This window comes from Gymnoscopelus microlampas, assembly GCF_963454915.1.
Source record: "Gymnoscopelus microlampas genome assembly, chromosome: 12".
In the NCBI taxonomy this organism is placed as follows: domain Eukaryota; kingdom Metazoa; phylum Chordata; class Actinopteri; order Myctophiformes; family Myctophidae; genus Gymnoscopelus; species Gymnoscopelus microlampas.
In genome coordinates, this window is record NC_139949.1 from 14,802,718 (window position 1) to 14,819,240 (window position 16,523).

The 16,523-nt window shown below is 47.4% G+C and overlaps 1 protein-coding gene across 1 annotated transcript in view; it reads left to right on the forward strand.

Annotated features, from left to right (window-relative positions):
• The window catches only part of tecta (tectorin alpha), a gene marked incomplete at its 3' end in the record, with an annotated part of 54,850 nt that overhangs the window by 36,162 nt on the left and 2,165 nt on the right, over positions 1 to 16,523 (forward strand). The window contains exons 16-31 of the mRNA XM_084074172.1: positions 33 to 170; positions 318 to 483; positions 1,155 to 1,567; positions 2,370 to 2,940; positions 3,103 to 3,710; positions 3,805 to 4,375; positions 4,559 to 5,193; positions 6,329 to 6,971; positions 7,744 to 7,943; positions 8,721 to 9,101; positions 10,521 to 10,807; positions 11,931 to 12,211; positions 13,405 to 13,518; positions 14,077 to 14,282; positions 14,900 to 15,063; positions 15,680 to 15,928. Of these exons, the coding sequence (XP_083930298.1) occupies positions 33 to 170; positions 318 to 483; positions 1,155 to 1,567; positions 2,370 to 2,940; positions 3,103 to 3,710; positions 3,805 to 4,375; positions 4,559 to 5,193; positions 6,329 to 6,971; positions 7,744 to 7,943; positions 8,721 to 9,101; positions 10,521 to 10,807; positions 11,931 to 12,211; positions 13,405 to 13,518; positions 14,077 to 14,282; positions 14,900 to 15,063; positions 15,680 to 15,928 (5,627 nt within the window). The remainder of the gene's footprint in view (positions 1 to 32; positions 171 to 317; positions 484 to 1,154; positions 1,568 to 2,369; positions 2,941 to 3,102; positions 3,711 to 3,804; positions 4,376 to 4,558; positions 5,194 to 6,328; positions 6,972 to 7,743; positions 7,944 to 8,720; positions 9,102 to 10,520; positions 10,808 to 11,930; positions 12,212 to 13,404; positions 13,519 to 14,076; positions 14,283 to 14,899; positions 15,064 to 15,679; positions 15,929 to 16,523) is intronic.

Sequence of the window (16,523 nt, forward strand, 5' to 3'; positions counted from 1 at the left end):
TGCTGAAGCTATCTTTATTCTCATGTCAAAAGGTAAACACGTTCCAGTCAGTCCTCATCACAGATGGTGTGGTGTTCTTCTCCATGTTCAACTACGGAGAAATCACATGGAGCACAGGGACTGCCAGCGGAGGAGATCCCTTAACCGGCTTGGGAGGAACGACGGCGCAGGTATTCTAATGACACCCCGAGGTCACATCCCACTTAGCGTACATCACATGACTTGACATGTCATTGCTTGTCATTTGTCTTCTACCAATGTGGAAATTGCAAACGATAAACGTTTTCTCCTTAATGTTACCCTCACAACCTTTTCAGTCAGGTTTCAATGGAGGAGATATCGGACACTTCTTCAACCTGCCCGGATCGCGGTCCAATGACATGGTGAACATTGAACAGACAACAAACGTGAATCTCCCTGGCCGTTGGTTGTTCCGCGTAGACACTGATCTGATCGACCCCGCCAATGGCTGCAGTTACAATGGTACATTGTGTGTGTATGTGGGCAAGGTGGGGTGGGTAGGGTGGTGGTGGGGGTTCGTACGTGGCAAAAGTTTTTATGAATTTGCCTCGTTTGTAAAGCATTTTCTTTAACAAGTAAATATAAAAATATTGAGCTAGCCACTGTTACGTACAGTAGCAGTCATTTAGCTGACACACTCATCCAAACAGTCATACGTACATATATCGAGTGACCAGGTAAAGTCTCAGTGTCGTACCCAAAGACAGAAGTCGTCTGGGGTCATAACGACTGACGTAACCTCACACTTTTAAAATGGTCTCTCTAAACACCAGACCACCCTGCCCCTACAATAAAGCCAGGGCACATTATAGAATATAGAATTTAACACAATTCCATGAGTAAGGATTTAACCAGGAATGTGTTTATGGAGTCAGATCAGTGGTTCTTAATGTCCCAGGTGTCCTAGAGGAGTCTGTAACTCCAAGAGTGTACTGGTCCATTTGGTTCCATCAGAGTTAAAATAACACTGATGAGTGTACAGTGTAGATTAGGCTCTCAAAGATAAAAGGTCATATGAAATGGGGGTCCATTGCCTAATACATATCAAACTGGGGGTCCTTGACCTTCTGAGAATCACCGGTGTAGATATATAAAGCCCTGTACATACATGTCTTCCTTCCATCCTTTCTCAGGGCGTTATTACAGACGCGGGGAAGTCTTCTGGCTGAGCGACCAGTGTTCCCAGCGATGCCGGTGTCTGGACATGAACAACGAGGTGCTCTGCCAGGAGGCGCCGTGCGGGCAGCATGAGACTTGTGAACAGCTGGAGGGGGGCTTCTACTGTCAGCCAACGCGCACCAGCACCTGCGTGGTCTTTGGCGACCCTCACTACCACACCTTCGACGGCTTCCTCTACCACTTCCAGGGCACCTGCTCCTACCTGCTGGCGAGGCCCTGCTTCGAGGTGGCGGGGTTGCCCTTCTTCAGCGTGGAGGCCAAGAATGAAAACCGCGGGGTCGCCGCCGTGTCTTGGCTCCGAGACGTCACGGTGGAAGTGTACGGCCACACTGTCACGCTGCCCAAGGGCAGCCTGGGTGCTGTCCAGGTCAGAGGCTGTCGCCTGGTATTTCCCGGTGATGAGGGGGAAATGCTTGAAAGCAAAACGAAGTAGAGAAAACTGAATCCTTCATTAGCATTCTGTGTGTGCGTGTGCGTGTGCGTGTGCGTGTGCGTGTGCGTGTGCGTGTGCATGTGCATGTGCATGTGCATGTGCATGTGCATGTGCATGTGCATGTGCATGTGCATGTGCGTGTGGGTGTGGGTGTGCATGTGGGTGTGTGTGTGTGTGTGTGTTTTGTCTGAGGCTAATCTCGCAAACCGCTGAACCGATCAGCACCAAATCTCTTGTGCACGCTGTCAGGAGGCAAACTTCAATGCATTTTTCCTCACATTATGTTTTTTTTTTAAAATATATATTTATCTTTAATATTATAATGGAAGTCAATGGCGCTCAGATCAGGTGAAACCTTGCCCAAATAGGGAGTCACACGTCATAGATACGCCATAGATGACTGACCGCATAGACTGGCCACGTGAAGTCCGCGATGGGAGCCACGCCTTGTATGAATCTTATCATTCTGCTGTGAGGAGGATGTTAAAACCTGATGTAAAACTTCCGCCAGCCTCCATGCAATGTTAGGCAGACTGGCATAGTTCTACCAGAGCCATTGGGAGCGAGCTCTGGAGGCAACAAACTTTTTTTTCACGTCCTTTTCACAACCGAACCGTATTACTTGGAAGGACGTTTTTCATATCTGCTTTCAAACGTTTCCCCCTCATGATCCTCTTAAATGTGCATGTTTGCTAAACACTGCATTCCTGAATTTCCCACTTGTTTCTCTTGCTAGGTGGATGGTCTGATTAAAACCTTGCCAGTCCAGCTCCAGCTCGGCGCCATCAGGGTGTACCAGTCTGGAGTTGCCATAGCATTAGAAACCGACTTTGGGCTGCTGGTGACATACGATGGACAACACTATGCATCTATCTCCTTACCCAGTTCTTACTTCAACAACACCTGTGGTCTCTGTGGTAACTATAACGACGACCCTGCCGATGACCCCGTACTGCCCGATGGGTCGCTGGCGGAGAGCGTGGTGGAGCTAGGGGGGAGTTGGCGTGTTGAGGACGCGGACTGGAGGTGTACGGATGGCTGTGCCTCAAACTGTAGCGTTTGTGAACCTGCCCTAGAGGCCTTTTACTTTCGTCCTGACTACTGCGGCCTCATAAACAAAACCGACGGGCCTTTCAGGGACTGCAGAGCGGTGGTGGACCCCACGGCCTTCGTCTACAGCTGTGTGTACGACATGTGTAGCCACAGGGACAACATCACGACACTCTGCCAGGCCATCCAGGCTTACGCACTGGCGTGCCAGGCCCTGGGCGTCACCATACGGCCCTGGAGATCTCGCACCTTCTGCGGTGAGTTATCAACGTGATTATGGATTATATACAAATAATAATACAGATTATTTCTCTTTTTTGTTGGATTCAGTTTGAATGCTACCGTTGATATTTACTCTTAAACTAGTTTGGCTGTTGTTATGGGATCTCATATCATTTCCATTTCTCTCATTGGCTCAGCCATGCCGTGCTCAGAGTTCAGCCGCTATGAGGTGTGCACGAGTGCCTGCCCCGCTTCCTGCTCAGACCTCACCTCTCAGCTGTACTGTGCCCACCCTTGCACCGAGGGATGCCAATGTAACACAGGTTATGTCCTGAGTGGCAGCCGCTGTGTACGGCGTGAACACTGTGGGTGTGAATATAATGGCCTCTATTACCCCCGCAATGACACTTTCTGGGTGGGCGCTAATGGCGAAGGAGACGATTGTACCCTCCGCTGCGTCTGTGGGTCTAATGGGGAGGTATCCTGCTTCAACGACTCCTGTAAGGGTGGATCGGTGTGCATGGCAGAGGATGGAATGCTGGGTTGCTACCCTCGCAGGGAGGGACTGTGTTCCGTCACGCAGAACCTCGTGACGGCGAACTTTGATGGCGGCTCCATGCCCTTCACAGAAGACAGCTCCTACTTTCTGCTCAAGTTGTGCGGACGAGTGCCGGTCAACGGGTCAGCCGTGGAGGTGAAAATGAGCCGGCGGACAGCGAGCAGGGGTCCCTTGTGGAAGAGGACTGTTGTGGTTCGGGTGGCTAATCTAGAGGCTCAAATCGGAGGGTTTTTTGACATTGTCAAGGTCAGTGTTTTGGGGCGAAAAATCATTACATTGTGGGGTCTTCTGGATTCCAGTTGCTAATTTATCAAAACCAAATTCTTTTTTTGCATTGTAGTTGAATGATGAAGCTGTGGTGTTGCCGTATGTCAGCCCACTGGAGACAATGATGATCTACAGAGCTCCAGGCAATGCCACGGTGGTGGAGGTCAAGAATCTGCTTCGTGTCCGCTACACACGCCAGGGACTTCTCAACATCTCCATCTCCACCATCTACTCCAACGTCACCTGCGGCCTGTGTGGTGTCTTCAACGGCAACGCCACCGATGACCTCCGACTGCCCAACGGCCGCCAGGCGGAGTCCGCCGAGCTGTTCATGGAGGGATGGAAATCCCTTGCTGATGACCTCACGTGCAACGGCGACTGTGATGAACTCTATCGCATGTGCACGGACCTTCGGGTGTACCAGAGCCCCTGGTTGTGTGGCATCATCAATGACCCGGGGAACAGTACCTTCCTGGATTGTCACACAGCAGTCAACCCCTCACCGTTCTTCAGGAATTGCCTATATAACATGTGCGTGAAGCAGGGCAACCGTTCAGCCCTGTGCTCTGCCCTGGAAGCATACGCCACTGCCTGCCAGGATGCTGAGGTGGGCCTGTCTTCCTGGAGGACTGCCACCAACTGCCGTGAGTAGATACACACTCCTTAATTACGTATACTCTAATGGGATGCATTTATGTTTCATTTTAAATGAAACTTCAGTGAAACATCAGCAAATGAAACAGTTGTCTCATTTAGGATTAACAATGCTGGCTTCTGTTGGTATTTCCCTCTTAAGTCTCAGTTTTATTTTCTCGTCTTTACTGCAGCCCTGCCCTGTCCGGAGAACAGCCACTTTGATGAGTGCACCACCGCCTGCCCACTGACCTGCACCAACCTGGATGACCCCGTGGAACCGTGCCTGTTGCCCTGCCAGGAGGGCTGCCAGTGTGAGGAGGGCTTTGCCCTGAAAGACGGTTTGTGTGTGGCGCGCAGCGACTGCGGCTGCATTAGCCACGGGCGGCACCTGGCTACCAACCAAACGTTCTGGACCGACTGGGAGTGCCAGGAACGCTGCTACTGCAACGGTTCCGACAACAGCGTCTACTGCTCGCTCGCGTCCTGCCCGCCCGAGGAGTACTGCCAGGAGAGAGAGGGTCTCTACATCTGCCAGCCGCGCACCGAGACACTCTGCGTGGCGGCCGGTTACGGACACTTCCTGCCTATTGATGGCATACCGTTTGAACTGCACAGCTCCTGCCCTCTGAGGATGGCCACTAGCAGATGTGACGACGAGGAGAATGGGGATCATAGGACGATCATAGGGTCCTCAGTCCCTCAGTTCAATCTGGCCGTCCGTAACGAGGAGAGAGACACAGGCCAGGCGATATGGGTGAGGGGCTTTGTTTTGGAGGTCTATGGTTATGAGATCGAAGTGTCGCGGAGCTACAAGAACACTGTGACGGTGAGTCATGATTTTAGAATACTTTCACGTCTGGATCAAGCTGAGTCAGAAAACCTCATGCAAGACTACGCTTGTCATGAGACGTTACACGTGCCTTAATAGCGCTTAGTTCTCTGGCTGAATTGTGAAGGTCAGCGCTTATGCATGTGCGAGGGGGAGTTATTTCTAATCAAGCCGATAGAATAACCAGGCAGAGGGTGAATTCCTCTTTGATTGGCTTAAGGCGTATCTGATTTCAATGGGCATCTTTTAACAGGCTGGATTTGGCTCAGACCAAACCCTGACCCTGAGCGACATTTGGAATGGGTTCACAAACTGACTCAAAGATCTGAGGAGAGCCAGAAGACACACACACACACACACACACACACACACACACACACACACACACACACACACACACACACACACACACGCACACACACACGCACACACACGCACACACACGCACACACACACACACAACCAATTCACATGGACACACACACACACACACACCTCCCCTCTATTTATCCATACAGACAGACAGATTATACATTATAAGACACACAGATGAATGAAAGTAAAACACAGACACACACTTAAGGTCATAAATTAACCACACACACACACACACACACACACACACACACACACACACACACACACACACACACACACACACACACACACACACACACACACACACACACACACACACAGATGTACGTGCACAGTCACACATCTGCACATTCTTCTGAGACATTTCAATCATATAATGCAGGTGCAGGGCCGGACTGGGACCAAAATTCTGCCCTGGCATTTTGAATCCGATCCGGGGGGGGGGGGGGGGGGGTTTAACTGTTAACCAAGCAACCCTATGTAAATTACGCCACAGCTGAGAAGCAGCCCAAACATTAATGTAACTAATAATTGGGCCGGGCGGCCCGGAAATGATCGTAATAATCCTAAGACGGGAGCAGAAATATTTTTCAAAAAACAGTGGGCCTGTGGTGCCAGTGGCCCACCGGTGCACTGGCTCCATTGGCCGGTATGCCAAATGGCCAGTCCGCCCCTGTGCAGTTGAATGCGAATACTGCATTGAATCAGAAATCAGAAAAATAAAAAGTATGCATTAACCTCTCTCTGCCTATAGGTGAATAAGGAGCGTCTGTACGTCCCCCTGAAGCTGGCTCTCGGGAAAGTCAACATCACCACCATGGGCATGCAACTGATTCTGGAGACAGACTTTGGCCTGAAGGTGGCCTTCGACTGGAACACGCTGCTATTGCTTACCTTGACCCGTGACCTCTCCGATATCTCCTGCGGCCTCTGCCAGGGCATGCCCTTGACACCTCCCTCCCTCACGACCACCGACTGGGGCATGGTCTGGGCAGAGAGGGAGACCTTCTGCCAGGTAGGCTGCGGAGACGCCTGCCCGCGCTGCGGCCTGGGAGAGAGAAACGGGGCCACTATCGACAATGGCAACATGATCGGGGGCAATGATAACGCCCTCAACGAGCAACCAACCATCTTACGCTTTCACATCGGGGATGGGCTGTATGTGTATGTTGAGCCGGAAGCGGTGAGGCTGTGTGGACTGATCGTGGATCGAGGAGGCATTTTTTCACGCTGCCACAGTAAGGTGCCACCGGCGTTCTTCTATCAGAGCTGCCTGCAGGACACCTGTCTGGACATGGGCGCACGGGACACCACCTGCAACTGGCTGCAGATATATGCCGGTACCTGCCAGACACAAGGGGTGCCCATTATTGGCTGGCGGACCGACACGCCTTGTGGTGAGCACACGTTTGGGCTCAGCCTAATGTGAGGATGTAGAACAGAACTACGGTACTATTGGTGTTCATTCACTCACGGTCCACTGCTGTAATAAAGGGAAATGGGGGATACATCAATATGATCATATTTGTGGTGTGCTGGTAGCTGACCAGACCATTGACCAAATTATCATAGCGTCCACGATTCAATTCCGACTGAACACATGTTTCCTGTCGCTCTACTACGTATACAGTATAAATAAAAAGCAAAACCTGCCTAATATACTGTATGCTAATATTAAATATTAAAATATATCTGCTGTAGGGCAGAAACCAGCTATGTCCAAAATAATTTTTTTTTGGGAAATGAAAAAAACAAACATGTTTTTAGAATAACACAATACTGCCTCATCAGTTGGTATGATGACTTTATATTTTGTCAGATACTTGAACATGTCCTTATATTATCATCGCATTACCCAAATACAGCTCAGGTGGAGTTAGGAGATCTCCACAAATCACACCTTAACATGGCTGTAAGAATTTCAATATTCCTATCCTTGTATCCCTCATTTCCTTCGTTTTTTCACTTAGCTAAGCATTTTCGCGTCCCTAATACAGGCATGCAAATCCAATTGAAAGAACAAATATGCACTTTGCTATCACGTTTATAAACAAAAATAATGTTGTAAACCAGTGAATTATCTACAGGTACAGTATAGAACCAGCACGCATGGTGCAGGGTTAACGTGATCATTAGCTTACAACTTTGTCAACTTTACTTGCTGTCCAGTCCAGAGTTGTCCACCCAACAGCCACTACTCTACCTGTATGTCGGTGTGCCCACCCCAGTGCGCCCCCGCCCGCGGAGGGAGGGATTGCAACGTGGATTGTGTGGAGGGATGCCAGTGTGACCTTGGCTATGTCATGAATGGCAAGAGCTGCATCCTCATTCAGAACTGTGGCTGCTACACCGACAACAAGTATTACGAGGTCAGTCTTCACGATCTGTAATGAAATCGCAACACATTGTACATTTGTGCTCTGGATCAAACTTACGCAGCTGATGGAGGTTAAAAGTTAGTTAGTTAGGTTTGGCCTATATATCGGCTATCAGTATCGGCAATTATGCAGTCGATGTGTCCCATTTTTGTACCTCTTTCAACCTGCCGTCCCTAATTTGAACATGTCATTATTACGTTTTCCAAACTTTTTTATATGAAAATTGCCTAGAGGGTGGGTGGACGGTGGACGTCACAAGCGTAACATGCAGACTTGCGAGGCGCACAGTTTCTCCGATCCGCAGGAAACTTGGCACAAACACTGGTCAGGGTTTCGCCACCACAATAGCCACACCTGGTGTGGCTAGTGTGGTGGCGGGGCCCCTGGGTGCCACAGGCGCACCGTTGCTCCAATCTGCACCAAACTTGGCCCAAACACTGTTCAGGGGTCTGTCATGACAATAGTCCCATCATAAAACCTAAATTGCATACATATGGGGCACTACAGCAGTGTTGCAGCAGTAACAAATATCCATAACTCTGTTATCATTTCTCTGATCAGTTCAACCTGCAGGCTGGATTTGAAGGTTTTTAAAATCTAGTTTTCAAAACTCACAAGCTCACAACGTGGCCTCGTGAGCTTGTATCTGCTATTTTGCATTACCATTTTGTTTTCTTCCAAAGTTGATTAGAATTGATTTAGCTTTTTTACGTCTTTCAAAGCCCTGTTATTCTGTCAACAAATAACCTTCAATTCTCCTCCCATCAGCCGAAGCAGCTGTTTTGGGACACCGACTGCACCAAGCGCTGCCATTGCATCGGCCGCAACCTAGTCCAGTGCGACCCGCGGCGCTGCAAGGCAGATGAGGAGTGTGGCCTGCGCTTCGGCGTGAGGGGCTGCTTCAGTCCTCGCTCGCAACACTGCGTGGCCTCGGGCGGCGGCGTCTTCCGGACCTTCGACGGGGCGTCCCTGCGTCTTCCCGCCTCCTGTTCCTTTGTCCTGTCCACCAACTGTCACAAGCTGCCCGACCTCTCCTTCCAGCTTATCGCCAACTTCGACAAGTGGAGCTCGCCCAACCTCACCACCATCTCCCACATCTATCTCTACCTCAACGAGGAGAACATACTCGTCACTGGCAGCACTGTAAAGGTGAGAGCAAGGAGTTGTGGGCATTTGGCATGTTTTGAGAGGCATGACTAAAGGCGGCAGCATATACTCAAAATGCCGGCAAACGTTTTTGGCATTATGCAGGGTTTGCTGAACCAAACAAAGCTTGAGGACAAAACTATTTTATACTCGCTATGCTCAGCTCTGTAATGTGAAAGTTAGGCCGCACCCACACAGTAGTCTGCCTAGCAACAGTCACAGTGGCCTGAGCCACAGCTATTGTTTTTAATTTAAAAGATCACTGCAAGGATCATCTGATCAATCACACACAGACAGTGTTCGCATACCTCCAAGATTTTCCAACCAGCCAGGTTGTAAAATCTTGGAGGTTCTAATGACGTCATGTAATTCTCATTAACCTGCTGATGAGCAAAGTTTGTGTTCGGTTGGTGTATGCTGCAGCCTTCAGCCTTCAGCGGCACTATGTAACTTTGTTTTAATGAATAAAATGCAATTGTGTCCAATCTGCATGGTAGAGTATGTTAATACAATATAACTTATAGGCCTACAATTGGGGTGGTTGTATTTTGTCTCCCTGCTCTTCTATTGAGACATTTAGATCAAAGGTCATGTCTCACCAAGACACATGATCTGACACAAATTTTGACCTGATGGTCAAGATTCAATTTATCCCCTGAACGGGCAGGCAGGCTGTATTAGCTCAATGGTAAAACTTTCAGCACTTGCGCAGGAAACTGGGTTCAAATCCGGGGTAGAAGAGGAAAGTTACATAGTGCAGCTTTAATCCTATAATACATTTCTAAACCCAAAACCCCCCAAAAAAACCTGCCACTGTGTGGGACTAAACACAAAAACAACATATCAATGTCACTAACAAGACACGCCACAACGTGCAGAATTACTACGCGCAGTCTGTAGGCCACTTCATACTGCTCAGCACACATCTGCCCCCTCGCAGCATAATTAATTGCGGCCAACACAAACTCCCAACATTACAGTCGGCCATGTTGTTCCTTAGCGTCATCGCCGACCACCGCCCAACGAGACCCAAGTGAGGTCAGACAACACACTCCATATTTGGGCATAGCTCCATTGGGAACATCTCCTATTATGGCTTTATATATTATAGAGACCAACAAACACAAAGCACCGTGCAGCGGATAGGGGGGAGGGGCGCGCAGCGCCCCGACCCTCTAGTACACTATAATATAATATTAATCCACACTGTTGAGGAAACTCAAAGTACAAGCATTTGAATACTGTATTGTACCTTAATTATACAGGGATTATTTTTGGCTCATGATTACGTGTGTGCGTGTGTGTGTGTTTACATTTCCGCATTTGTGCTTGCATGTATCACAGCATGCATGGGTACATGGATTTCAGCCAATGTACGTGCGCGTCTGCACATCTCTCGCCCTCCTCTCATGTCCCCTATAGGTCAACGGCACGGCAGTGTCGGTGCCCATGGTCACGGGTCTGTTGACGCGTCTGTCGTCCTCGGAGGGCTTCCTGGTCATCGAGACGCCCCAGGACATTGTTATCCGCTACAACCGCTTCAACACGCTCAGCATCACCATGGGCCAGCGGCTTCAGAACAAGGTGTGTGGCCTCTGCGGGAATTACAACGGAGATCCCACTGACGATTACATCACCTCCAGGGGCAAGCCGGCTCTCAGTGCCCTGGAGCTGGCCCAGAGCTGGAAGACGAATGGAATGCAGAACAGGTGAGCCTCAAGGCAAATTTATCGGACAGCCCTGTCACTCAACTGAAAAAACATACTTTTGAAAATGATTTAACAATATTCATTATTGGATTGGTAAGAAAAGGACCCCATAAATAAGGCTAAAAAGAAATAACAAAATAGGGTCCAATAACCTCATGGCTGGTGGCTCCCATCAGGATCTCTGACATATCGATGATATGGAGTGTTGTAGGAAAAAGTAACTCTTAAGGCCTCTCTACACCCCAGCCTGGCCATCGATAAGCACCAAAAGTCGGTTGTAGTATGTTCGATGTGTGCATGGCCGTCGGCGGTACTGAGGCGTCACTCACCCGACCGAGCCAGCTCAGTTGCCGTCACCTGTTGATAACAGCGAGGGTGATCTCTGTTTGGCTGTTTTACCCTTAATTGAAATTTAACTTAAATGTGTGGTAGACTGGACGTTGCGTGTATGATTTAGGATTTTTTTTTTTAAATAGGCCACTACCACACACTTTGGAAGGCAATCATATACAAAATGTGAGGCCACATGACTCCAGAGATGATGTGCACAGTTTTTGAATTTTGGACAAAATCTGAAATTGGCGTAGTCTATATGGGGTGTTTCGTCATGATCCATAGAATCTAGGGGGGGAAACATTGATTGTATGCCCTACAGTTAAAGAGTTGTAGGCAAAAACACAAAGCATGCCTGGTATAATGCTGCCATGAGTGTGTATGCAAAGTTTGACACTGATCAGTCCAGCAGTGTCTGAGATTCGCTGTGCACAGACATACACACGCACGCACGCACGCACGCACGCACGCACGCACGCACGCACGCACGCACGCACGCACGCACGCACGCACGCACACACACACACACACACACACACACACACGCACGCACGCACGCACGCACGCACGCACACACGCACGCACGCACGCACACACGCACACACACACACACGGACGAAAACAGTTTGCAAAAGGTACAGTTATTATTTCCATTGTGGTCCTGTGTATTCAATTCATCATGCCTTCTAATAGATACTAAATTATGCTGGCATAGGAAGGTGAATTTTGATTACTTAAATGTATTTAACTATATTTTAACAGTTTGATATAATACTCATTATACCCATAGCTGTGACGAGACCCAGTATGTGGCGCTGGCCCAGTCTTGTGACAACACAGCCGTTCTGGACCTCCAGGGGGAAGGCGGCTGTCAGAAGTTGACCCAGATGAAGGGCTTCTTCCAGCCCTGCCATGGCCTGCTGGACCCCCGGCCCTTCTACGAGTCCTGTTACCTGGACGGCTGCTACAATCACCGCAAGGCCCAGGTCTGTGGCTCGCTGGCGGCATACGCCGAGTCCTGTCGCTCCCTGGGCGTCCTCTCCACCCGGTGGATCACCCAGGAGAACTGCTGTAAGGGTCTCCAGACAATCACACCACACAAAGAAGGCCTAGCAATTTACAATACTATATTGGTCAATGTCATGCCATACAGCCACCAGTGGTGTAAAGTAACTAAGTACGTTTACTCAAGTACTGTACTTAAGTACAATTTTGAGGTACTTTTACTTTACTGGAGTATTTCCAATTGTCTATACTTTTACTTCTACTCCACAACATCTCAGAGGCAAATATTGTACTTTTACTCCACTACAATTATTTGAAAACTGAAAAAAAAAAACTGAAAAAGTTTACTAGTTACTTTGCAGATATAAATGATTACATTATAAAACATACATTAACCACTATAGCCCTATTTTATACCTAGGCTACTTGAAAATAGCCGATCTACAAGCTCACAACGCGTCGCATCGCGACGCGTTGTGAGCTTGTAGATCGGCTATTTTCAAACACTTTGGTGAATTCCAGACTTTTACTTTTTCCACCACTGATAGCCACATAGGTAGATATTATAGTAGACTAAGTATGGTAGGGCTCCATCTAGGGCAAATTAGGTGTTATTGCTTAGTATGTGCTTGGGTATTTTTAACCACTTTCAACCTGAAGTGCATATTTTGGGAATGTCATTATAGGCAAAAGAAATTCTAACATTTTCAAAACATTTCTAAAAAGATCTACAAGTTCTTCTATATTAAAGGAAAATTGATATTGACTCCTTGGTATAATTTCGGTATTTTATTTAGACAGAGGAAAGGACTCCTGCACACTTCTTCTTCACTTGCAAATAAACGTATTTATTGTAAACGTGTTTCGGGTCCATATTCGGTACATATCGGGTTATCTGTAACCCAATTTATATTAGTCGGCTCATGGTGTTCTCCAACGCACCTGTCGATTTGTAGGTATATTGCATTTAGACAGACAATAGGAAAGCAGAGACAGACATAGCATATGGGAGACTGGCAGAAGGATTTTATTCTTGGCCAGAAAGGACCACAATTCTGGTCCCAGAATACACCATACTGTATATGGGCATGGTGTTTGTTTTGGGAATAACTACACACACAGATGGTTAATTGTAAATGGAACTGAAAACATAGGGACGAAATTGCACACAGTGCATTTTTATGTATACCATTTCTCATTACGTAGAAGCTACATGGCTTTAGTGTGACAGCTAACATTGTGTGTGGACCTGTCTTTAGCAGAATGGATCTATGACCCCTGTGCAGGAGAGACCTGCAGAAACGTCACCTGTGAAGGGGAGAACGGACTGGAGGACTGTGGTGGCTGTCCGGAGCTCCCCAGCGGTTCTTTGGGTGAGTGGTTGATGTGAGACAGAGGAGGCACACAAATAATGCAGAACGATGTACAGAAAGATTATGGTGGGGCAACAGAGAGAAGGATAGGATAGAAGTTGTATTTAAAACATGCCAGTTAATTGCTATTATCTTATCCAAAACATTTCAAGTTGTCTCTAGAGTCTTTGGACAAATATGCCAATATATATGGACTGGACATGCACTCGTTAACTTCAGACCAGAGCTATATCAGTGAGAGAGAGAGGGAGAGGGGAGGGAGGGAGGGAGAGAGGCTATTTCACCCATGCAATAATGCATGCTGGGTACCGAAACCTGAACACGATGCTTGATGTGACGCATTGTCAGCGCAATAACCCCTGCAACACTGAACGAGTATTTGTTTATCAGGATCTAAAGCCGGTTGATTTATACTGTTGTTGTACGACCGTGTCGCGCACCAAAATTTGTTGATCTACAAGCTCGAAGCTCGAGCTTGTAGATCTGCTATTTTCACTGAGCAACACCATCACACGACAGTATAAATGAAGCGTTAGTCATACTGTATTCCTCTCTCAGTTGGTGATGACGACATCATCCAGGCGGAGGTGATATGCAAGCATTCCCAGATGGAGGTGTCCATCTCCAAGTGTAAACTCTTTCAGCTGGGCTTTGAGAGAGAGGACGTTCGGATCAATGACTTCCATTGTGCCGGCATCGAGGGAGAGGACTACATCTCATTTCGAATCAACAACTCCAAGGGACACTGTGGCTCTATAGTGCAGGTAGAGAACCAATCATAGTTGACATGAGAGATAGGCTTTGTTTTAGCAACATGAACCCTGGTGTCCCTATTTTGCAGTGGTGGAAAAAGTACTTTACTTAAGTTTCTGCAATGTAGAAGTACTCTGTTACAAGTAAAAGTCCGGAATTCAAAATTGACTTGAGTAAAAGTACAAAAGTATTGGTATCAAAATGTACATAAAGTACCAAAAGTAAAAGTACTAAAATGTTTGAAAATAGCAGATCTACAAGCTCACAACGCCTCACAACGCCTCACATCGCGACGTGTTGAGAGCTTGTAGATCTGCTATTTTCAAATAGCCTAGGTTTAAAATAGGGCTAAAGTGGTTAATGTATGTTTTATAATGTAATAATTTATATCTGCAAAGTAACTAAAGTTTTCAAGTAATTGTAGTGGAGTAAAAGTACAATATTTGCCCCCTATTTGAAGTAAAAGTATAGACAATTGGAAATACTCGAGTAAAGTGAAAGTACCTAAAAATTGTACTTAAGTACAGTACTTGAGTAAATGTAGTTAGTTACTTTACACCACTGCTATTTTGGGCACATTTTTCAAGCTCCCAACACATTGTGATGCAACGTGTTTCTTCTCTCCTAGTCGAACGGGACGCACATCATGTACAAGAACACGGTGTGGATAGAGAGCGTGAACAACACAGGGAGCCTCATCACCCGAGACAAGTCCATCAACATAGAGTTCTCCTGCGCCTATGAGCTGGACCTCATGATCTCCTTGGAGACGGTCGTCAGGCCGATGCTCAGGTGAGATGGAAGACACGTCGCTCTAAAGGCTTCATTTATACTCTGTGACACGACATAAATGAAATGAAATGAAATTAGGGTTCCGTAAGGCAGTGTTTCTCAAACTATTTAATGTCAAGGACCCACACATTGACACTTATTAGCCCGCAGACCCCCATTTGAAAAGGTTTTTACGGCTCCAGTAGTGATTCTCAACCATTTTAATTTCAAGGACCCCCAGTTTGATTGTTTTTTAAGCAAAGAGGAACGGTAGTGTTTCCTGAAGAGCTGGGATTTCAGCCTGCGGCGAAAGATGGGCAGTGACTCTGCTGTCCTGACAGAATACATACATGTTCAGAAGCATCTTCCATAAAACTCGGAAGGTTAACTTAAAGCCTCAATCAGTGATTTTGTCAACAGATTGTATGTATGTAGATGTAGCAGGAACACAGGTTTAGAACAATAATACCAAAACATAATTATTTTACATATTGTGCTAATAATTTTATGGAAAGGAACACTGTTGTGGGGGTGGGGGGGCTCCTTTCACGCTGCTTGACAGATTGGATTTACACAAATTTAGTGAACATTTTTCTTTCTTTAATCCCTGCTTTCTCCTCCCACTCCCATCCTCCAGTGTGATTAACCTCACCCTGCCTACCCAGGAGGGCAACTTCATCACCAAGATGGCTCTGTATAAGAACTCCTCCTACCGCCAGCCGTACCGGGAAGGGGAGGTGGTGCTCAGCACGCGGGACGTCCTCTTCGTGGGGGTCTTTGTGGAGGGCGCCGACGAGGAACAGCTCATCCTCATAGTAAACATGTGCTGGGCCACCCCGTCCCGCCAAAGCAACGACCGCCTGCGCTACATCATCATAGAGAAAGGGTATATGCTAGATCAGTGGTTCTCAGACTTTTTCATGTCAAAATTATTATGTATTTGGCCGCGGAACCCCATCTCAAAAATATTGTTCCAGGAACCCCCAGAAGCAAAGATATAGATATATTCAAAGATTTGCACCCATTTTCAAGATAAAAAAATAGCAGATCTACAAGCTCATAGCGTGGCACTCGGTGCCGTGCTATGAGCTTGTAGATCTGCTATCTTTTTTATAGCTAAAGTATAAAATAATAGAAGTGGTTAAAATCATTGTGATGCTATATTAACTACTTTTGCTGGGGACCCCCTGGTACCCCCCCAAGAACCCCTGGGGGTCTTTGTACCCCACTTTGAGAACCTATGGGCTAAATGGTGGAGCACATGTTGCTTATGTGGAGATGATTGTCGACTGGTTTCCGTTCACAGCAATGGGCTGCAAAGACGTTATTTAATAGCATGGCTCTGCAAGAGGTTAGCTGTCTATTAGAGGGTCTGCATGTGTGTCCGGAACTAGCCGCTGGACAGATCGGTCTCAATTTATGTGCACACTTGAAGTAGGCTAGTCCACAGAAATACTTAAAAAAAGAAGAAATTCACCAAC